The 24037-nt window shown below is 33.6% G+C and overlaps 1 protein-coding gene across 8 annotated transcripts in view; it reads left to right on the plus strand.

Annotated features, from left to right (window-relative positions):
- Pan3 (poly(A) specific ribonuclease subunit PAN3) overlaps positions 1–23676 on the plus strand; it is a 140165-nt gene extending 116489 nt beyond the window's left edge. For 4 of the 8 annotated variants that reach the window (XM_021236323.2, XM_004854800.4, XM_004854801.4 and 1 more), the window contains 10 exons: positions 865–1026; positions 1260–1376; positions 1469–1570; positions 3708–3873; positions 5164–5254; positions 9585–9724; positions 12379–12508; positions 12954–13018; positions 18399–18537; positions 20765–23676. In XM_021236323.2, the coding sequence (XP_021091982.1) occupies positions 865–1026; positions 1260–1376; positions 1469–1570; positions 3708–3873; positions 5164–5254; positions 9585–9724; positions 12379–12508; positions 12954–13018; positions 18399–18537; positions 20765–20905 (1253 nt within the window). In that variant the 3' untranslated portion in view covers positions 20906–23676. Of the gene's footprint in view, positions 1–864; positions 1027–1259; positions 1377–1468; positions 1571–3707; positions 3874–5163; positions 5255–7825; positions 7911–9584; positions 9725–12378; positions 12509–12953; positions 13019–18398; positions 18538–20764 lie in introns of those variants that run through there. The other 4 variants (XM_021236321.2, XM_087199386.1, XM_013075847.3 and 1 more) reach the window with 3 other exon arrangements.
- The last annotated feature ends 361 nt before the right edge of the window (positions 23677–24037 follow it).

Here is a 24037-nt window from a genome sequence, read left to right on the forward strand (position 1 = left end):
TGTGTCATGAACAAATTCTTATACATTTTATATATATATATACTTAAACATGATTTTTTGTTCTTTTAGGAACATGGAAGGCTCAAAAACATAGTAGTGTTTTTGTTTCTGCTAGGGTTTAAAAATACGGTGTAAACAGTTATCTGTTCTTAGCATTTCAACTGCCAGTGTTTTCATTATTATTAAATAGCAGTGAGTATGCTTTAGCTACTTGCTACTCTCTCAGTTATTTTGGAGAGGAAATTTCCTGGAATTGTACTTACTGAGCCAAAGATTTGTTTCTTAAGAGTTTCAATATCTGGGCCGGGGATTAAGCTCAGTGGTTCTGCCGCCTGCCTCGCAAGCACAAGGTCCTGAGTTCAATTGCCGGTACCAAAAAAAAAAAAAAAGAGTTTCAGTATCAGTTGTTATATTTATAGGTACTTGCATAGGTATAGACACATGAAAACACTACCCAATTCAATGTGATTTGTTTGGAATTTGTGCTTTATAAAATAAGAATTCATGTCTATATATATTTTATATAAAATAAAATATTTTTTAAAACTGTCTTTATTTATTCAACACCAGAATAAAAAATATTGAATATCATTGTTTCTAATAATTTTTTCTGAGAAAAAATGTGTATTGTGATGTAAAAGATAGGAAGTATTTTTTAGTTCATGGATTTTAGTTGTTCTTTGGTTGTTTTATGCCTATTTTTATTGATATTGAAGCAGTAGTTTGTTATATAGACTTGTTGTGTCAACACTATTCTAATAATATAAATGTGTTTTGATACCTGAGTGGTTTATAGTAGACTTGATCTCTTTATATTTTGATATTATCTGTAATTGAAAGTTGTCTTCCTATGAATTATTCTAGCAGTCCCCACAGAAGTTGACAGCTACCATAGTCTATTCCCTTTAGAACCACTGCCACTCCCAAACCGTATTCAGAAATCAAGTAATTTTGGATACATTACATCTTGCTACAAAGCTGTAAATAGCAAAGATGATCTGCCATATTGCCTTCGGAGGATACATGGTAAGGAAGATAAATGTTCCTTTTATTATAATTGTATCATTGAAGCTAAGATTATTCAAAATTTTCTCAATATATTGACTCATTTAACATAAATTTAAAAGACAATAATGTTTTTCATTTGGAAATTACTACCTTATAAGCAATTTATAACAGGATTTTCTGTACATTTTTGATAGACTACCACAGGAGATGTCATTTAAAGTTTATTATAGTAGAAAAATGTTCTTTTTCAGGTTTTCGTCTTGTTAACACAAAGTGCATGGTGTTGGTTGATATGTGGAAAAAAATTCAGCACTCAAATATTGTAACCCTGCGTGAAGTATTTACCACTAAAGCATTTGCAGAGCCTTGTGAGTAACTTGTACTATAGTTGTCTCACTGCTGCTAAACTTCCTTATTTGAAGGCAGGCTTCAATAATGATTGGTTGTGTTTTATTTAAAGCACTTGTGTTTGCATATGATTTCCATGCTGGAGGAGAAACTGTGATGAGCAGACACTTTAATGACCCTAATGCTGATGCCTATTTCACCAAAAGAAAGTGGGGTAAGAAAAAAAATTTTGATAAATACTATTACTCTATGGAAAAATAGTTTGTAATTTAAGTGCATGTAAATTTGTCCCCATGATGATTCAGTTTAAGGATTCTATTGCATTTTAAAAAGAAATGTTTCAAAGAAATGGAGTTAATCTGCAGAAAGTTAGGAAATAATATTTGTATTTACTGAGGTTTAAATGGGTTGCAAACACTCATGTTTCTGATGTTTGAAATAAATGGAAAATGTGTTAAACCTTCTTCCTCTGAAAATAGTTTTTCTTTTAAAGTATGATGCTTTCTGAATAAAAATGATTTATAAAATGCATACATTAAAAAGAATAGTATTTATGGCTTTACAGTCAAAGCATAATCATGACTGGTACTTTTTTTGCGTTCTTGTTTTGTTTTTGTCTCCCTTAGCATTGTTGCATTTTTATCCTTTCATAATTATATCTTTAATTTATTATAAATATATCCCACTTTTATAGTCTCTAAATACAATTTAATTCACTTTTAAACCTATATGACTATAATATTATTTATATTCTATAAACAAATCATTTTGTCTAAAGATAGGATTCCATGATATTTAGGGAATCAGTCTTCAAAGTAAATTTTCAAGGAACTTTAAACATGGGATATTTTATCACCCTACTTTCTAATATTTACTTAAATAATCATCTTATAATTAAAGTTATTCAGAGAACCAAAATGTTTTAATTTTATTCCAGCAATTGTTTAGCTAAAGGGTAAATTATTTCAGAGAAAAAAATCCATTTTGAGAGATCTGTTAATTTGTGTTTTGGAGGACAGTCTCATTTTCTGGTTTATTGCCAAGAAAGAAGCATTACAATCTTTGCTATGGTTTTAAATCTTTCAAAGATTTTCTTGAATATATATACCTTGCAGAAATTAAAGGGGAGGGGCAAGATTTGAATTCCCATTATAGACTCTTTCAGATTGCAACTCCTTAAAGTAAAGACTAATCACAGATAAAAATATATTACTTCTCTTTACTTGTGACTTTGCTTTTTGCATTCTGACAGTTGAAAGAAGAAAGTTGTGGTTACAGGGCTGTTTCACATTGAAGTCTGGTCACGTAGTGTGGTCATTGTTTTCCTTTTGCCATGTCTTTTGTAGGTACATGCATAATTTTGTTGAAGGGGATGTGGTATAACTTTTTCTATAGTTGAATATGGTTGTTGTTTGAGTTTATTTTAGTAACAACACCTGTGAAATGACTGTTGATTTTGATTTATAGCTGGGTTTTTAACCTAAGCACAATTGACATTGTAGCTGCATAATTATTTCTGTAGAGGCTGTATTGTGTAGTGCAGAGTATTTTAACAGTGGCCTCTACCTGCTGGATGCCAGCAGCAAGCAAGCCCTTCTACTCTAGTGGGGACACCATAATATCTGTAGACATTGCCAAATGTTCCCTGTTCAGAAGCATATCTTCATAGCATTTTTTTCCATTAAAAAAAACAATTATTTTATTTTTGGTGTTGACTGATTATTTGATATATTAACACATTTTCATAGGAATTAATCCTTTTCAAATATTTTAAAGTATTGTCTGAATGATTATAACTTAACATACCAAATGTGTGGAAAGTCTACTGTTTTCTTCTATCATACAATTTATTTTAGCACAAACTGAAAAATTCCATTATAAGAAATATATTAATTTAGAAAATGATATCATGTAGCAATTGATAAAAAGTTTAAAATGAGTTGAAGTGAATTGAACAGAATCAAATCTGGCACAAAATAAGCACTATGTATTTGCTATACTTTTATATTTCTTTTCTTTATTACTACATTAGGTAAATAATTTTATTTAAACTGTTTTTTTTGGGGGGGGGCTGGGGATTGAACCCAGAGCTTTGTGCATACTGAGCCCCTGCTCTACCACTGAGCTATGTCCTAAGCCCCTAACCTCTTTACAGTCATCTTTGACATTGTTTTGGTATGTATCACTAGAATCACTTTTTGAATCATCTAAATTTATTAGTACATAGATATTTTGACGTATTGTGCTGTGAATATACATGAATTTTCTTTGTTAAATTAGGGTTGAATATTTCAGTCTTTTAGTTGTGTATTTAAATGAAGATGTCATTTCTTGATTTACTTGCTTTATAGGTCAACACGATGGACCATTGCCCAGGCAGCATGCTGGATTATTGCCAGAATCTCTCATTTGGGCATACATTGTCCAACTGAGTTCTGCATTGCGTACCATTCATACAGCAGGTTTGGCATGTCGAGTTATGGACCCAACAAAGATTCTGATAACTGGCAAAACAAGGTACTAGCATTTTGAGTTTTTATTAACTGCGTAACCAGTGGCAGCAAATAAAGTATAATGATTTGTTTTAGTATATGTGCTGCCAAAGAAAACACTATAATGATTTGTTTTAATTTTACCTTTTTGCACATTTCATCCAGAAGAATTGCTGTGGTATTTTAATTCATTTGTAAGTTTTTTCGAAAATGTTGAATTCTTGATGAAGTGCCTGCTTATTTATTAACCAAAAATCTTGGTAAGGATCAGAAAGCATATAGGTTAGGGGAGTAGAGAAGAAATATCAATACAACTTTTTAATGTAGAATCACAATTCTGCGTGAACCAAAATCCCTTGAGGCTGAACTGCAGAGTGTTGGTTTGCAGACTCTATCCCAGAACATTGCAGTGGGTTGGGAGTCTGCAGGTCCTAGATGTTCCTGAGAGATACTCTCACTGCTGGTTTAAGTCTGTGCTTTGAAAACCACCAATACAGAGTTAAGCAGCATAGACCTTGACTTTATCCAAGTTTGAATTGCCAAAATTTTGAAAATTGTCTTGGGCAGCATAGCATAAAGAACTGAAGATCTGGTTGGGTACGTGTCCTTAATACCAGCAACTCAGGAGACTGAGACTGGAGGATCACAAGTTTGAGGCCAGCCTAGACATCTTGGTGACTCAGTGAGACCCTATATCAAAAATAAATAGGCAGAGGATGTAGCTCGGTGGTAGAGTGCTCCTGGGCTTGATCCCCAGTACTGGGGGAGAAGGGTGGCTGAAGATCCAGTACCAGGTTCCCTGGGTCCGTATCCTAGCTTTGTTAGTTACTACCTATATGACCTTGAACAAGTTACTTAATTTTTCTGTGTTTCCGCACTGCTATTAGACAGGTACTATTAACTCCATTTTCCCTATTTTAAGGTACCTGTGTTGCAAATTCATTGAGAGATTTGAATATGTTAATACATGTAAAATGTGCAGAAGTGCCTAGTACATCTTAGCTAGTGTTAGGAAACTTAAGTTTCTTTCATGAATAACTAATAAACAGCTTGGAGAGATAAAAAGGAAACTAACCTATTAGTCAAAAAATAAAGGTGATCAGTAACTGATTTTTAGAACCTTTGATATCCCTGAGGTTAAGTTCCATATGTCTAAAAATATTTGGTATAGATCATATGGGGGTGCAGATGGGAATGAAAGTTAGAGTACCTAATATTCTGAGATCATTCTGATATTAGAGGAAATGTTAAATATCTATTAATGTATAAGAAAAATTATTCTAATTATTTTCTTTAAAATCTGTGGTCCTTGAAGGTTGCGAGTAAATTGTGTTGGAGTTTTTGATGTTTTAACATTTGATAACAGTCAAAATAATAATCCACTGGCATTAATGGCACAGTACCAGGTGAGTAAGAATTAACATGGATGCTTTACTTATAATTAAAAAGATAAATTTTTGTTTAAAGTATTTCAGGTGTTAAGTCTAGATTTTAATTTATTCTTGGGTGGCCTCTTTGCGGACTTTGAACATGCATTTCTTAAATGACATGAGGTGATAGTATAAGAAACCTTATAGGTTGGAATGTACAGAATTCATGGCAGTGTCAGAGATTCTAGCTGTTCCAAGTGGAAATACATTTATATGATTAGGAAATTTGTCCTCAGAATGGATGGAAATATGTTCATTAGTCAGCTGGTAAATTATATTAAATGACACTATTTTTTCACTAGTCACACCTTTTCTTTTTTTGCTTTTAGAACACTTGTCCCACCAATCAAAATTTTAGAAATGCTTTGAAAGGATTGTTAGATTTGTCATTTTTTAAGTAATTGTTTTCTTTTGTTTAGTCCAAACCTGTCACTCACTTCTTGCATATTATCAGACTTTTGTTATTGCCTTAACTTTATTCCAGTAATGTTAATTAGGCCCCATGATGTTCTTAGCTATTTTGTTATTTCTTATTTCCTTATTTGTAGGATAAGGTATAGGAAAATGAGACCCTGGGGCTGGGGTGTAGCTCAGTGGTAACTGCTTGCCTAGCATGTTCACCACCCTGGGTTTGATCCCCAGCACTGAAGAAAGAAAGAACTGTTCTCTGTAAAGAATTATTAAGAACAGTTACTTTATCCTTGATTATTCTGTGTAAGTAACATGGCTATTTACAGTAAATATTTTATCTCCAATGTGTGTTGAAATGCTTCACATTGGGACATGCAGCTGTCAGTTTAAGGCAGTTTCAGCTCTTTGTGCATAAGTAGTTTTGGGGTTTTTGTTTTGTTTTGTCTTGATGTCTGACCCACAGAGATTTGGTACAAGGCAAAATCTTTTAATCATATAGAGAACACTTTACCTTTCCATTGTTCTTTTCAATTTCTGTTTAAAATTTTGAAAGAAGATTTAAGTTCACTTCAGTATAAGATAAAAATATCGGAACAAAAAGGAAGGGACAATAAGAAATAGAGTCTAAGAAAGTGTTTATTCCAATTCTTGTATACATTTCTTTCTACTGAACGACAGGCAGTGAGTGCAGTTCCAAGACTTCCTTCACTCATTGCACTCAGGTGTATGGAGGCTTCCTATCTTCCGTTCTCTCTGCCCAGCCAACCTAACCTAACCCTGACAGCAGCCAGGCTGTCCTGGTTGACAGCAGCATCTAGTGGGCAGTACAGGAAAGAATCTTGACTGATTCTTTTCTCCAACAGCAGCTTTCTTCCACCTGAGAAGATTTGCTCCTTCCATCTTAACAAGGTGTTGTTTCTTGGCAACTTTCTTCTTCTTACACTTATTGCCTAATTAGTTTGCTGTGATTAATTTTTCATTATTTTTATGCTTCCAAAAGTGACTGATTATTGGCTTTTCAAAAGTTATCTTCCTTAATCCAAGAAAATATTAAATTTTTGGAGGGATATTAGAAATTATTTAGAACTAGTACCATCAACTTCTGTTCTAAGAATCTAGAAAACCCCCGTCCACATTTAAAAACAAAGCAAAATATGCCTTGTTATTTCTACATTCTTTTTTTGAACAGATTTTTCATTTTTGAAATTAGTGATCTGGGCTTGGGATGTAGTTTAGGGGTAGAGTGCTTGCCAAGCATGCGCATGGCATGGATTTAATCTCTACCACATCCCCCTCCAAATACACATGTGAACATGCATGTGCACACACACACACAGACTTATTTTACTTTTCCTGTCACAGCAGTATTATTTTCTAATTTTTGTTTACAAATGTACAGTACTTTATTTCAGTTATTTTACAGGTTGTTTAGTTACTTTGAAAAACAAGGCTCTTTAAAAGAAAAAAATGATCCTTGAGTTTCAAACAACCATGTTTAAGCATTATAGCAACTGATTTTGTAAGCCAGGAACTACCTTCATAAACTCAGTCAAGTTTCAGCCAGTAGTCCTCTTTATTTTTCAGCAGTAAAGAATGTATTAGATAATTTTCTTTTTGCTGTATATGTGCGGAAGATTTTTCATGTAACTTATTTATAGTAACGTATAGGAGAGAATTAAAGATAGTCCTGAAAGGGGGAGTGCAGTTTTACAAAGAGGGTACGCGAGAAAGGAGTGCATTGTTTCTTGTGGTCTATTTTTCATCGTCTGTTGCAGACAGGTGAATAGAGATGGACTTTCAGTAAAATGGACATTAAGTAGAGCCATAGATAGAATCACAAAGAAATCAAGAATTAGGAAGAAACTGAAAATGAGTTAGGGGGAAATCTCCTGAATTCAGCAAATGGGGGGAAAACCAAGATGGAGGTAAGAAGCAGAATATCAAATAGAAAATTATTTAGCTGTGAAACAAGGAAAGGAGAGTTACTGAGTTTTTATGATGTTGAGTTCTGATCTGTATTATATTTTATATATACTTTATTTCTAAAAATGGATGTTTCTACCTCCAGTTAGCTTTAGTGTGGTGATGTATGTACTCAGAATAGTTGTCATTTTTTTAATCCACTTACTTCTTCAGCTACCTTGGACCTTTGTTTTCCTGTCTCATACAAGGAAATAGTGGAATGTCCTAGGATGGAGGCTTAGTCCAGCATCAATTCAAGGTGGAGCCAAAGTGAAAATATCTCTTGTTTTAAGGGGTGGGAAGCTATGTGTTGGTACCTGCTACTAAAATATTTGATAAATAGTCCAACCACCTTCAGTTTGCTTTGCTCAATATATTGGCTTAGAACACCCATAGAAATTTATAGTTAGCATGGATATGTCCTCTTGATTTCTCTTGGCCAAGATTTCTGTAATTTCATTTATGTAACCTGGAAAGTTTCACTTGATCTTAAGTATGATTGAAGAGACTCTTTGGAATGCAAAGCAGTGCCCTCCAAGAGCAGCTAAGGCAATGGTGACAGTGCCTCTTATGCACACCTTCCCTTCTGCCCACTGGGCCCTCATTCTGACACTAGGTCTTGTGTCTTTTCTGATAGATTCGAAGTAGTTTGTGTATCTAATGGGTTCTTCTGTTGATTATAGGATCTCGTAGTCAGTATGTGAGATCCACAAATCCTAGTTTTAGGTACATTTTAAAATTTAAAATTTTAAATTTTAAATGTCGTTTTAGTTATGGAGTTTAATTTCTTCTGATCCCTTACTGTTTAGATAGAATGTTGTTAAGGATAAGTCATCTAATGCTAAAATATCAGAGTGGCTTAAAAGATAGTCCACTAACCTTGTGGTTCTCAACCCTGGCCGCATATAAGAATTTCTTGTGGATCCTTAGAAAAGCATACCTAGCCCTTATCACAGGATGATAATAATACCCAAACAGGGGTGAAGGGTTGTCCTCTAGGTGACTTTTGTTTTTTGTCAGGTGATTTTAATACACGGCTTGATTTGAAAATTCCTTATACTAAACCATTACTCAGTGAATGGGCATGTATTCAGTAATTCTGATGAAATTTCAGAGTTTGAAGATAATTTACAGAAATCTCTGGTAGAAATTATTTCAAATGATTTTCTGTTAACAGGCTTTTTCTTAGGCATGTAGTGTGTGGTGGTTGTCCACCAAGCAGGTGATAAAGAACTTACCTCACTTCAGTTGACTGTCTCTTGAAAATCCTTTTAGAAGGCAAGCCTCAGAAGGATAAATCATTAAAAAGAAAAAAAAAGTGGGAAAGAGTTCCAGAACTCAAAGATCTGTTATAATACAAGCAAAAATAGTCTTATTGGGAAACAAAGATAGATGAGATCTCATTGAGGTTTGCATCATTTTTGATGATCTAGAGAACAAACATGCTCCACTAGTAATGATTATGTTTATAATGGGATAACTTTCCTTTAAATCTTCACACTATGTTCTATGATTCTTGCAAAATGAAAAAAGTATGTTAATTGCAGTGATCATAATAAAGCAGTTGTACAATAAACTTAAATTTACTGTAACTGGGAAGAAATTAGCTCTATTTAAATTTAAAAGCAACAGTCCCATAGTTGGTGTTAAATAGCTTTATGTTTCTTAAAATGTACCCCCAGAACTACCCTCAGTAGCATTATCTGGGTGGCTTAAAAATGTTGGGTCTGTTCACTAAATGAGAATCCCTGGAGAAGAGACTCAGAAATCTTTTTAGCAACTCCAGGTTATTCTAGAGTGCCAGTTTTGAGAACCCTGCACTAAGCTCTGTAGTTTATTTATAATGATGATTTTTTTTCTAATTTAGGTAGTATTATTAGTGTCTTAAGTGTGTACCTATAAATTAAAATTTATATTTATTCTTTTATGTCAGCAAGCAGATCTGATATCATTAGGAAAAGTTGTGTTGGCTTTGGCTTGCAACTCTTTGGCAGGAATTCAGAGAGAGAATTTACAGAAAGCCATGGAATTGGTGACAATCAACTATTCTTCTGACCTGAAGAATCTGATCTTGTAAGTTCTTTTTTTTTTTTTTTTTTTGGTACCGGAGTTCGAACTCAGGTCCTTGCACTTGCTGGCCAGGTGGCGGAACCACTGAGCTAAATCCCCGGCCCAGTTCTTAATATATAATTAAAATTTATATAATAATGATATGAGATGAAGAAATAGCTTGTTTTATATTGGTACTGTTTACTTTCATACGGCACCTTTCAGTGACTGTTTAGTTCCCCACTATTTAGAAAAAAGCAAAAATAGACAATTTCTAGTTAATTGTTATTGCTAAGAATATATTTCTTTCAATAAATTAATAAACCAATGTGTTTAAATTAGTTATTGACGTTTTAAACGTCTGGTCACAGGGCACCCTGTAATGCTGTATTGATATCCTCTAGCTGTATGTTCTTTTTTGAATGAAAATTAATTTAAAAATGTTTTTCCTCTTTTACACTAACCGTATTTTAACAGCTCAACACTACAGGTAGGTCCTGGCTAGTATAGGACATTAGACAGCACAGACAGAAGTTTCCATCATCTCAAGACAGTTCTCCTGGCCCATGCTACTCTAGAGAATGAAAGCTGTTATGAATTTCTTAAGACACCAGGGAGTCTTTAAGTATAGATTGAACTGAATTGGGCTTAAGAGAGACCCACTGGAATGCTATCCCCACAGGCGGACTTCTCGCTGGCTCATACGTGTCTAATATTGCGAGATTCCAGAGGGTGGTTAGCTATGACCTTTATTTTAAGTTACTAGAGAAGAGATACTAGGACATCTCTTTGAAACTTGTCCTATTATATTCTAGAAACAATTAGAACTTACTGATCCTAATCAACAGTCTCTTTTAGCTTTCAGCTAACCCATCTGATCTTTCTATGTAACCCTGGATTTTTCAGTTTCTGTTTGGACCAGCCCTGGGGTATGGAATTAGGGGCATGGAGGATAGGGCTGCTCACTTTTTCTTTTTACACTAGCATAAGTGTCTTGCTGTAACAGAGCACTGGAAACCAGTGGTTGCCTGGATCCTATTAAGAACCAAATAAGATTATTTTTTAAATGAAAACATTTGTTTTATATATGATCACAGTGATGATTCTTAGCCTTAGTTTGCAACACCCAGGATATTTTAAATAATTTTAGGTTATAATCTCCAGATTTTTCTTTTTAAAAAAGGCATAGAGTGGCCGAGGATTTAGCTCAGTGGTTTCATTGCCTGCTGCGCAAGCGCAAGGACCCAAGTTCAATCCTTAGTACCAAAAAAAAAAAAAAGTAGGCATAGAGGATATAAATGTAACAGATTGGCTGTATGTTAATAATTATGGAAATTGGGTGTGATACATGGGGATTTATTATACTCTTCTGGATACTTTTATAAATGTTTGAAATTTTCCTTAATGAAAAGTGAATAAATAAAATCATACTTCAATAGTAATTATGAACTAAACTTTATGGAGCAATAAACCATGTGTCAGGCAGTTTTGAACTGCTTAACATGAATTAATTTACTAATTTCTCTCAGTCACTCATTATTAGCCCTAATTTGGAGACAGCAAAACTGAGAAATAGAGGTAATTTGTTAAAGTCCCATAGCTTATAGTAACTTTTATTATAATTAGACAAATATAAATATGTCAGTAATTATAAATGAATTTGCATGGGTATAATCTTTCATTTATTCAACAAAAGAATGCCCCTTTATACCAAATTAAACAAGATTGAACAAAATTTTCATCTCCTGGAAACTTACACTCTTAATAGGAAGAAAGCATTAATAAACATATAAGCAAGTAAGATATTTTCAGATAGTGGTAAGTCCTATGGAAACAATAAGAATTAAAGCAAAAGAGTGAAAGGTGGGCAACTGCTTTAGTGAAGATCAGACAATGGCTTATTTATAGATTACATAGTAACACATGACTGAGGATCATTAACAAGTAGCTCTTGAAATCTGTACTACTTTCTGTCTTAGTTATAAAGATAGAAGAAAATTATCTGGTTTCTGATGTGTGTTAATATGTAAAGATTTCTCAGAAATACAAATATATGAAGACAATTGGTAAATAAAGTAGCAGAGCAGAAGAAGGTAGCATCCTTAAAAGCTGGGGCTCCTTTACTTAGCCTAATTGAAGACCCAGTTTTAGTTTCAGAAATTATCTCTTAGCAGGCATGGTGGTGTGCGCCTGTAACCCCAGGTACTGGGAAGCTGAGACAGGAGGATCACTTGAGCCCACAAGTTCAAGACCAAGCTGGGCAACATATTGAGATCCCATCTCAAAAACAACAACAAAAATTTACTTTTGAAAAGCAACAGGAAAAGCTACCCAGTACTTCACTCCCCTCAAAAAAGTCTTTAACAATCTTTCCATCTAGCAATGTTGTAAAGAAGAGTTTGAGAATGGAAATGGGTAAATGTAATCCTCCTCTACTTTCCTTTCTCACTTTACAATAGTGAAAATTTAGAAAGAGACATATATCTCCATTGGCTCTTAAAATTTTCCAGTGAAGAGAAATATTTAAACTTCAAAAGTAAACTTGACTTGAATGAAAATGTGTTTTCAAGTTGTATGCACCAGATGATGATGACAGCATTAGCCATGTGTTTGTGGGTTATGTTGGTTTTTTAAATTGCATTTTGGGCATTCAAGTGATTTCCCTTTATCTTGGTTAGGTATTTGTTGACTGACCAAAACAGGATGCGAAGTGTAAATGACATCATGCCCATGATTGGTGCTCGATTTTATACTCAATTGGATGCTGCTCAAATGAGAAATGATGTCATTGAAGAAGACCTTTCAAAGGTAAAGAATGAGGTTAAAAGAGCATATGTGCACTTACTATCAGTGTTTATAAATAGGTATAAAACAGTAATTATTGTCCTGAATATAGTAGCTAATTAGCTAAGATTGTAGATATTTTTACAAACAAATATTTAGTAAGTTAATTTCTCATGTTCTCTGGGCATTGTTTTCTTGTTTTCATTCATGGCTTTGTTATAATCATGAAAAAAACCTTGATTTTTTTTTTGTGTTACTTTAACAATTCCTAAAAATGATTGGCTGTGTAACCTAGAGTACTGCATTGATGGATGTATTGTGTTTAAAAGTATGATCAAAACTTGTGGATGTTAAGATTTATTTCTTAAAGGTAATAGTTGGTGCAAGATACCAGTTTTTGTAAACATTGGTTTTTATATTCATTTAGCTGGATCATTAACATCCTTTTTCTTTCTAAACTATTTTATAGGAGGTTCAAAATGGAAGACTGTTTAGGCTCCTAGCAAAATTGGGAACAATCAATGAGAGGCCGGAGTAAGAATTTACAGTATTTTATAACATTTTTATCAAGGGCACTATTTTGCATAATGAGAATGAGTAAACCTTATTCTTATTGGTTTTATTTGAAAAAAAGAGAAAGATTCTTATGTGATCTCAAGGTTGTTTAGAGTATTATTTCTTAAACCCACCCTGGATATAGCTGACCTGATAAATTTTGCACACATAGACACATACAGAAAATGCATGGTGTTAGAAATCTCTATTGTGGTTTGTATAGGAGGAGCATTTTACAACTAATAACCTGTCTCCTTTGAAGCCTGGTCAACTCAATTTACCTTGGTCAATTTAAAGACTACAGAAATCTCTAGTTGTTACATGCCTCTTATTTTCTATTAAAATGCAATTTTTATAGCTGTCATTTTGGTAGTGCTGGAAAGCATCATCATTTTACACTGTTGTCATTTGGCTCTGCATTCTTTGTAAGTTAAAAGTTAATTATCTCTTCATAAGCAGAGTTGGTATTTGTAATATATAGCTGTCAAAGACAACAGAATTGCAGCTATTGTGATTATAATAATTTACATTTCAGAATCATTTCATCTATTAGAGGTACTACATTGGTTGTGGAATTTTCTTTTTCTACCCATGAGATTCAAATCAACTTGCCCTTTTCAAAATCAAAAGACTTAATTAGGGCTTTTCTTAGTAATTTTCTAAATGAAGAAGACATTTTCCGTGTTGAATCATTTTTTGAAAACTCTTTTCACCGTTTCTCCTGGCAATTATCTTTCTATTTTAAAATATATGCTCATACTGCTCTTTCTTGATATTTTTTCAGTATTTAATTCAGCTAATGACTTATCCGACCTTCCTTCAGCATGTGCAACACATACTCTGTCACATTATTCCACTTAACCCATAAATGTTGAGTGAAATCTTTATTCATTGTTGACATTTTATGACTAGGTAAATATTGTTCATAGCTGTATCACATAGGCATAATTGTATTTCCTTTCTTCTGTACTTTTTTTGGAGGGGCTTGTTTCCTTAGAGTTGGTAATTGTTTTACAAAGCTAAACAAATGAAAAATATTTGCTACCAGTTCATTGCAAACTCTGTGCAAGAGTTATAAAACACCTTTCAAAAATATGCAACCTTTTTTGTCTCCCTCTCAGAAAAATTCTCCTGGATTCTCTGTCCTGCTATTCCCATCTGGCCTGGTTGTACTCTGCCCACATTCATATTTTAGATCTGGAGCTTCCCTTCACTCTGTCCTGGGAATTCTCCTTGTTTCTTTCTCTCTCTGTCTGTTACCCTGTTTCTTGCTTTTTCCCTTGATTTATTTTTTTAATTTAATGGAGCATATCCTTTTTCTAGCTTCCTATGAATGATAAATTTTGGGGGTCCTTGCAAGTCAAAAAAAGTCTTTCACACACTACTCATAATATGATTGTATATAAAATTTTAAGTTCTCAGAAAATTCTTATATATTTTTTAAAAATCTTCTTTAAAAAAGAAAAAAAGGGTTGTGGTAAAAAAATGCAGAATATTTCCTTTCTACCTGATATTCCCAGCCTCCTCAGTTGCTCCTATTAAATTTAGTTTCTTTTGTCTAACTTCCAGAGATACAAATATAACTCTTTCTCCTTCCCCCCATCTCTCCCTTTGTCCCCCCATATATATCTTTCTTAAATATATAAAAATTATAAACCTCAGTGTTCTGTGTATTACTTTTTTGCTCATAACAACATGTTTTGGAAATCTGCTTAGATATGTTAAGGATATGTCAGGCTTATAAATGTGAACTAATTTGGTCCTTATGACGGCCCCGTGATGGAGGTTCTGTTATTAGTCCCATTTAACAGAGAAATTGGGCATATACAGGTTAAATAACTTGTCTAGTGTCACAAAGTTACTAAGTGTATCAGCCAGGATTCAAATCTAGACCATGGCCTGAAGTCTGTGTCTTAACCACTATGTTGTTTCCTCATACTTCATGACCAGGTAATAGTCCATCCTATTTTATTCCCTCAGTTCCCTATGGATGGACATTTGAGTTATTTTGGTAGTGTAAACAGTACTATAAGGATTAAATTATGCATACTTAATTTTTTGTCTGCATAATGTTCAGCCTAGTTGTGATTGGTAGATAGGTCACTATAATTTTAGAACTATTACAGTAATGAAAAGTTTTGTATAATTTATGAGTGTCTCCTCACTACTTTTCAAACTTTTGGAGTTTTATCATTTTGATAGGTCAGAAATTGAATTTCAGTGCAGTTTGCTTTTGAAACTACTCTTGAGCCTATGTAAGTATCTTTTTTATGTTTTTGATCCATTTCTATTTTCTGTCTGTTCATATCCTTTGCCCATTTTTGTTTTCAGTTCAGTTACCTTTCTTTCTTGTTGATAGATAGGAACTAGAAAGATTCATTCTGGTGATTTTTTTTTTTTTTAAAGCTGGTCATCTTTCTTTCTGTCTGTCTGTCTGTCTATCTATGCACTGTAATTGATCACAGTTCTTTTATGCTTTTGGATCATAGTTAGAAAGTTCTTTTTACTCCAAGATTATAAAGCAATTATTTTCTCGTTTCTTGTAGATTGTTTCTGTTTTCATTTCTTCATACTAAACTTTTTTGTAAATGTATTCAGAAATTGTATATGGTGTAAGGTATGACTCCAGTATTTTTTCCTCGAAACACCTACCTATCAGTCCAGAACCTATTTATTAGTCCAGCTTTTCCCAATATATTGGAGCAGCACCTCCACCATAACTATCACAGTGATGGAAGCTTTAAAATCTAGCAACGTTAGTTCTTTTTTGTCTCTCATTTCACTGTATATTATTTTTTCTAAAACTGTTTACTTTTCTCTATGAATTCTGGAATCACCTTGTTCAGTTAAAAAATATCATAGTATTTTTATAGGGAAGATAAATGTGTATATGTGTATGTCAGTAAACTTAGGGAGCATTTGTGGTTTTATTTTTTTATTTTGTGAGGCAGGATCTCGCTATGTATAGTTCAGCCTGGCCTTGAACTCATGGCAGTCCTCCTGCCTCAGCCTCCTGAGGGCTGGGATTACAGGCATGCACAACCACACCTGGTGCATTTGTGGTTTTAAATATTGAGTTGTCTTAAGATCATAGTATGTTTTATTTGTTGTCTACTTTTGTATTCCTCAGTAGTATTTAAGTTCTCTGTATAGTTTATAGTATGCTGAATAATAAGTTAGGTATTAGTTTTTGTCCCATTTTGACTTTTTGCTACTTGTTACTGGTGAACTTAAAAATTGATTTTTCTCTAATTTTGTACCTTGATATCTTATTGATTGCATCATTTCAGTAGATTCTCTTAGGTTTCCCAGGTGTACACCTTATCATCTGCAATAATGATGGTTAAATTTTCATTTTTGATTTCTAACTTTTAGTTTCTCATGGGTGATTTTGCTAGCTAATAGTAATCATAGTTTTGTTCAGAATTTGAAGCATTGTTCCATTATTTCTTTTTTAAACTTCTAGCTAGAGTCAAAGCCAGTTTTTTTCCAAATCTTTTCCATCCCCCAAACTTTTAGGGTCTTTTGTCAGTGATTCTCAGACATTTACAATGATGTAACTTGGTGTGGGTTTTGGATTAAAAATGATGAATTAACAGGTGGGTCCCTGTAATTTTGGAAACTTAACATTCTTCAGTATTGGGACATGATCTTTACTATGTCTTCAGTAACTGTTTCTGATATTCTCATTGCTCAGATGTTAGATTTTTTGTGATTTTTCTCATAGTCTGTTTCTTATTTTCTACCTGTCAATCTATTTGTTCTACATTCTGGGCCTTATCTCAGTTTTATTTTCCCTAAAATTAAAGCTTTTTCTGTTCCTTTGAACTTTATATTTTCTACTGAATTTTTAATTTCCAAAAACTTTTCTGTTCTTTAAGTGTTTATCTTACCATTTCTGAAGCTGTCAGTTTCAGAATTTTTGATGGGGATTATATTTTTTTGCGGGGGGGGATGGGGGTTCTGTTTCGTTCAGTGCAGTATCTCATAGGAAATCATGAATTTGCTATATTTTATTTTGTTTTATTCTCTCTTCAAAAGATTTGGACACTTGGCCATCCATTGCTATTAAAAATTAAGTCCTAAAAAAGTTAATGGGGAAACTCTGCATGAGGTGGGGATTGCAGAATGTTGGGCTTTTCTGTGAGTAGGATAGTATAATATTGTTATGTATGGTTTTTGTTTGTTTTTGATAGACTCCAAAATGTCATATTTCTTGAGCATAATCTCCCAACCTACTGTCTGTAGTGTAGGCTTGACAGCCATGGTTTGGGAGCCAGGCAGGGGGAAGGTTTCTGTTGAATAATATCTCACCTACCACTCCTTAGTGTCCATTTTAATGGCATCCCTGGGACTAGAGCTTTTCTGATTCATCCCTTCCAGAGAGTAAACCTCTAGATTTCTGTCACCAGAGGTGAGGGTGGGGTTGGGGGAGGAGTCATCTGTTTGCTTTCTGTAGAACTATTCCTCAATTCTGCTATTTCAGCCTTAGCTATTTCTCATCTTTGCTTCAAGTCTCTTAGCTTTTCTCATCCTCGCCCTTTTTCCTTACTCTTCCTTTTTACCCCCTCACTCCTTATATTTTTACTTTTTCTTTTCTAACCCCATCCAGACACACAAATCTTTCTTATGTTACTCAATGCTCCATAATTTCCTTTGCAAATACTCATCACAGACTAAGGAGCATCCTTGTTCTGAGAAGAGCAGCTACTGCTTTTTCTGAAAACCTTCCTTGTCCTCCTAGGTGAATTCATCTTTCTGTTCTCTGTCATATTCTTTTCATGGCATTGTATAAATATGCAGTTACCACTTTCTTTATTTGAATATCATCTGTTTACCCACCAGACTGTTAAATTCCCTAAGGTCACTGAAAACTAACAGTGATCATCTGATTCTCTAGTTCTTTGCACCTTGCCTTCAGATCAAATGGTAGGAAATCTGTCTACCTTTTTTGTCCTTTTGAACAGTTTTTTATTCCATGGTCATTGGTGAAGAAGAAAACTTATCTGATCGTCTTTATAACCTACAGGATGGGAGGGGGAAAAAAAGAATGTTCTCTTACAATCTCAGTTTAAAGCTATTCATAGGCTTTTTTTCTTTATTTTCCATTTTATCTAATAGTAGGAGCTAAAATAAAAAAGCAAAAATAATCCATAAAGGGTGATTGCTCCTGAGAATTGAGACTTGCAAACTGGAATTCATGTACTTCAGTGTTCAGTAAGATTTTTTTAACACTACAAAAAAAACCCTTTAATATCTTATTAATTGGAAAAAATTAAAGTAGTCTTGAGTCAGAAAAATAAGCATGGCCATATGGCATACAGCATGGTTACTGAGGTAAAATATTAACTTCCCCCAGGTTTCAAAAGGATCCTACTTGGTCAGAGACTGGAGACCGTTATCTGTTGAAACTCTTTAGGGATCATCTTTTTCATCAGGTGACAGAAGCGGGTGCTCCTTGGATTGACCTCAGTCATATCATTTCTTGTCTTAACAAGGTAATTTGTATCTGGATTTTTAAGATCACCATGCTACCTACAAATTGTAGAGTTGCATCTCAAATAAATCCTAGAAGACTTGTAAAATCAAGATGTACTTTTCCTATAGCCTACAAAATTCTTTTCAAATAACATTTTCTAGAGTAAGATTTCCTAACACCTGCATAATTCTGCAGTTTTTTGTGATGATAAAATGCCATAAAATAACTGCTTTCCTCTTTTTTACTGTATTTTATTTACAAATAATTTTGTTATACCAAGTAAAATGAGTGAGAGAAACAAACATAATTTTGTTTTTAAACTGAACCATTTTGTTTTAAGTCATTGTGCATTATATTATCAATTTATTAGCTACAAGTATTACAATAATAAATGTACAGAATTGGCAACATCAGTAACTGGCCCTGCTGTTCTGAGTGGTGGATTAGGTGATTGGATAAATTAAATACATATATCATAAATTTATTTGAGAGGTGAGATTTATGTTTTCGAAAATGTTAGGAGAGATACAATTTACAAAGGAAAGGAGAAACATGTTTTCCTTATGAATTATTTGGAATTACACAGTTTCAAACTGGTCCTTAGAAGTAAATTCTAGACTTTTCATATAGGCTTATTTGTAAACAAGGACTGGAAACTATGAACACTGGCCAAATTGATTCCAAGTCAGTTTTTTAGTAGCCTGCAACCTAAAAATAGTTTTACAATTGTAAAGGACTAGAGGGGGAAAAAGAAAAAAAGCAAACATTCTTATCCTGCTCTTTATAGAAAATATTTACAGACTTTTGGCCTAAAGTGTCGCTAAATTGTAAGTACTAGAGGAGAAAATACTACATATAGCATATGATTTAGAACTGTTAATGTGCAGTTAGGTCCACCTTCAGGGGAAATGATCTGTTTTGTTTTTAAGTACTACTTTAGCTTGTTTTGAATTTCTTTAAAACTTCTTAGTATTGTCTACAGCATAAAACTATAGATACATTTGACAGTCCATTGTGATATACACTTTTCTTGCATTTCTTCTAAAGGGAAATCACATTTTCTTGAGAGCAATGGGTGGAAAATAACCAGATTTTAGGACATATTATCCTTAGTATTAAAGCACCAGTAATTAAAATGCACAAAACTATTACAAACACTGACCAGGAGCCTGTGGAATAAGCCATAGACATTTAGTTTAAGGGAAGATTAATTTAATGAATAGTAGACTAATTGCAAATTTGAAGAAAATCTCTTTTATATCATAAAATAATATAAGTAAAATTTATCCCAGATCTGAAGTGTGCCAGTTTTCTAAGTCTGAAAAGTGTTTAATAAACTAAAAGGGAAGGATAACCATATTACATGAGCTTATTTTGGCAGAAATAATGACAGAGCTGAACTGGTAAAATGTGTTAAGCTTGAGCCTTACGTGAGTTTTAAACATATTTCAATGAATCACTTGGTGAAATAAGGAAAGAAAAAAGTGTATTGGAAAGTAACAGAAGTAAAATAGAAATCATAAGGAAATTTACCTGATGGGCTACGAATTAGCATATATGCATTATAAAGACCAAAGATAATACTGTCAAATTCCTATAGGTAGATGTTGGTGAAGATCATAAACTAGCATTTACACCAGGAAATAACAAAAGTAAATGTCTGAAAAAAGTTTGATAACCACATTTAATTTAAAATGTCAAAATAGGAAGGTACTCCTTTGATGTGGGACTGCCAGTAAATTGTTACAAGTTGAAAGTTAGTGATGTTTAATTGATAACCTTTGGAAAACAATTTGGCTGTATACAGTAAGCTATGAAATCAGTCATATTTCATATTGTTGTTATTTATGCTTTTAAGTATTTCTCCTAAGGGACAGTCCTGTTACTTCATACAGAAGAAAAAAAGTATGTAGATGAATATGTTCATTGCATTTTAATTCCAGATACAAAGAAAGGAAAATATTAGGGAAATAATTATAGAGTATCAGCTTAATGAAATATAGCAATGCAGACAAATGTTAAACATGAGGAATAAGTAGAAACATAGATGTTTTTATAACATCTGAGTTGAACATTGTGTGCATACTGACCAGTAATGTGGAATATTTATGGATATCTAGAAAGGGAATACGACAAAAGTCTCTTTAAAATATTTGTTATCATTGTTGGAAATGTCCTCAAATAGATGAGGTAGATTTTCCTCTGATGGTATGAACTTGGTATTTTGTGTATCTGTCTTGTTTCAGCTAGATGCTGGAGTGCCAGAAAAAATAAGCCTGATTTCCAGAGATGAGAAGAGTGTACTTGTGGTAACTTACAGTGACTTAAAGCGCTGCTTTGAAAATACTTTTCAAGAACTGATGGCAGCTGCAAATGGCCAGTTGTAGTGTTTGCTAAAAATGCCTGCAGGAACTTAACCAACAGCAAATTGCACAACAGCTGAACTGTTTCGCCGTCTCCTTTCCCATTGGGGAAACATACAGGAGATGAGTAAAGCTGCTTGCACATCAGTCAGGTGCACTGTTACTTGAAAGGAAGAATGTTTCACTCATCCAAGAGCTCTGGCTGCCATTGCAGGCTCTGTCTGTGAAGAATTCATTTCAGATCAAGGAGCACCATCAGGTGAATGATGCTCCTGCTTTTGTTTTTTCCACTCGTGTGTGCACTAATTTTAATTTTCTAAAGACTTCTCTAATCTTTGAACTTTTGCCACATTGTGTACTGATTTAGGGAAACTATTTGCAAGGACATGTTTGGGAAACAATACTGGGAAGCATCTTTTGCCATTAAAGGTTGCAGAATTTGCTCTTTTTGGGACAGATTGCCCTAAATGACATAGTGGACCAGGTAAATAATTTCATAGAAGTGCAGTATAGTGCATAATTCTTAAAAGAGTATTGTATGCAAGCTCTGTATGCCATCCACTGTTAGTTCGAGCTGAGATTCTTGTTCTGTTGGTAAGAATATACAGAGAGAAATATCACTGAATTGTTGGGTATGAATTCCCCTGGTTTACTTAAATCTTTTCTGAATGAGGATCAGACGAGTAGTAATTGAGGGAGCTTGTGTAGCTGTTTGCTCCAAATTCACAAAAGAGCCTTTTTTAAAGAAAGCCTGCTAGCCAGATAATTTACATTTATGCAATTTTTAATTAAAAACAAAATGAAGAAATTGTGTTTAAGACCTAAAGTTCAGGAGTATCTTACTTTAGGTTATTTCCAGCTTGCTTTTTTTGTATAAAGTTCTGTTCTTTGAACCACAGCTTTATTATGGTACTTTACACTGGATACAGACACAGAGACACTGTTCAGAAGATGAACTAAACACAGCAGTGGTCTGGCATCAAGAGCTTTCTGACGTTTTACAGCCTGAATCTGGAGAGATAATGATCTGCTGTGCCTTTGCAGTCACTGCTTAGCCCAAAGTAATAGTACTTTTGATAATAACTCACTCTGTGGGATCTTCCTGAAGAAGTCCATCTCAAAAGTTTGGAATTTTCCTCCTCGTAACTTTCTTATATTTGGACATGAAGTTATCGCCAAACTGGGGTATTCGTGGGATTTCTAGTTAATGAAATGCCTATTCTTTGATACTGAAGACTGCCAAATACATGGAATTTTCTTTCATAAAAAACAGTAGTGAGGACTATATCTCCTTTCCCAGCACTGAATGTTTTACTAGCACTGGGTGCTTACCATGAAACTATGAAGAAAATGTGGAAACTGAGAAAGAAGGTCAGGACAGATTCTGGGGCACTTGCAACTGATGTTACTGTCTTCAATTTTAATAATTACACATATTTGTATATTGCAGAGAAGTTTTTAGTATTTCTCTGTCCTCTTTTTATAAGCTTTAAAATGATTTTTCTCTGCCTTGAAATTTGCATCAAGAAAAAGCACCTCTCTTCACTGAAAGCTTTGAAGACTAGAGACGCGCTTTACATGTTTTAACACGTGTATTTGAGTCCAGGTTTGGTAGCATCAGTTGTTAACAAGAAAATCAGTTATTGCATTTGATCTGGATGGATTTTAAGAGAGCATAATGTTCAATATTCAGAAGATAAAGTTAATTAACATTTGCCATCATAATGTTCTTTTTTATGTAAAAGGAACAAGAACTTGGAGACATTACCATGCAAAAGTCTTTTATCATTAGCTCATGTATTTGAGGAAGAGCAGCTGTCTTTTTATATGTTTTTTGACAAATCATATTGTAATTCTTTTGTACAAAAAAGAACTACTTGTATTCTAGAAAAAATATGAAATGCTTAATTTATAAGCGGGCTGGAGATTTTTTTTCCAATATTGTTTTCTTTGAAAATGAAAGGGGATCATCTTTTTGTTTTGGGGTCTGGGAACTTTTTGAAAATTTTAATTTGTGGACCAATGTTTTGTGAAAGCTAAGGAATGGCAGGGGTAAAATAGGGCTTGAATCTCTCATTCTGTATAGACCAGCAAACTTCCCTCTGCAAGGCAAGTTCATATCATAAACTCAAGAGTGCACCATAAATACTAGTTTGCTTCAGCCCCTAGTAACCTCAGGACTTGGTTTAAATATAAAGGTAGACAGCTGATATGTTTTCATGAGTAAATATTATCATCCAGAAAACAGTTGGTGTCAGGTAATACATATTTTTTAGCTTTGTTTTTATATTTATTTTTCATTTAGTTTTTTTTTTTTTAATTGGGAATGGTTTTCAAAGGAACTCTCAGTTCTGTGTAGGTGTTTTTCGGGGGAGTCTTTTTTTCCATAGTATAATTCCACTTAAGAGGTTGTCTGAAAGTTAGTCTTTAATCCATAGGAAGATTTTAATATTTGAGAACAGTCGATTAAAGAATATAAACTTTCCATACCTTCCTGTTATGACAGATAAAAGCACAGAAAGGACAACTCTTAAAATCATGTAACATTGGTCATTTCGCTTTTTTGTACCTATTTCAAATTCTGTTAGTTATTTACTTCATTGTAAATATTTTTGAGGGTACCTTGCATTTGCTTTTGACCTTGGTTCTGTTATTTGGATGTCAACAACTTCCCTGAAAAGCACCAGTATGTTAAGTTCTAATGTCATGATCCCAATATATGTTATTCATCTTTAACCCTGGTTTCAGTTTCTATGTGTACAGCAGTATTTTTAATAAAGAATTACAGAGATAAATTTGTCTTTCTTTTACAGGGGGTTATCTGTTCATATAACAAAAATATTTCTCTTACAGTTCGGTTTTTAAAGGGTATAAACTGCCTATGTATTATGGACAAACTTTTGTTTTGGGATGAATTGTTCACAGATTTATTCATTAATGTCTTAGATATTTGTTAAATGCCTACCTACTGTGTCCTTGGATTTTTTTCTAGGCTGCAGATATGGGGACTTGTTATTTACAAAATGTATAGTTGTACTCAAACATCTTCCGATGATGTAAGATTTGTAGTGGATGAGAGAAGATGCTCTATGACTTGTGTGAAAGGGTAGGGAACGGACTGTGGCTGATCTGGGCAGTTTTATTTTATTTCAGTCT

The sequence above is a fragment of the Heterocephalus glaber genome, unplaced genomic scaffold (assembly GCF_053883595.1).
Source record: "Heterocephalus glaber isolate CG9 unplaced genomic scaffold, H.glaber_assembly_v1.0 deba00001719, whole genome shotgun sequence".
Taxonomy (NCBI): domain Eukaryota; kingdom Metazoa; phylum Chordata; class Mammalia; order Rodentia; family Bathyergidae; genus Heterocephalus; species Heterocephalus glaber.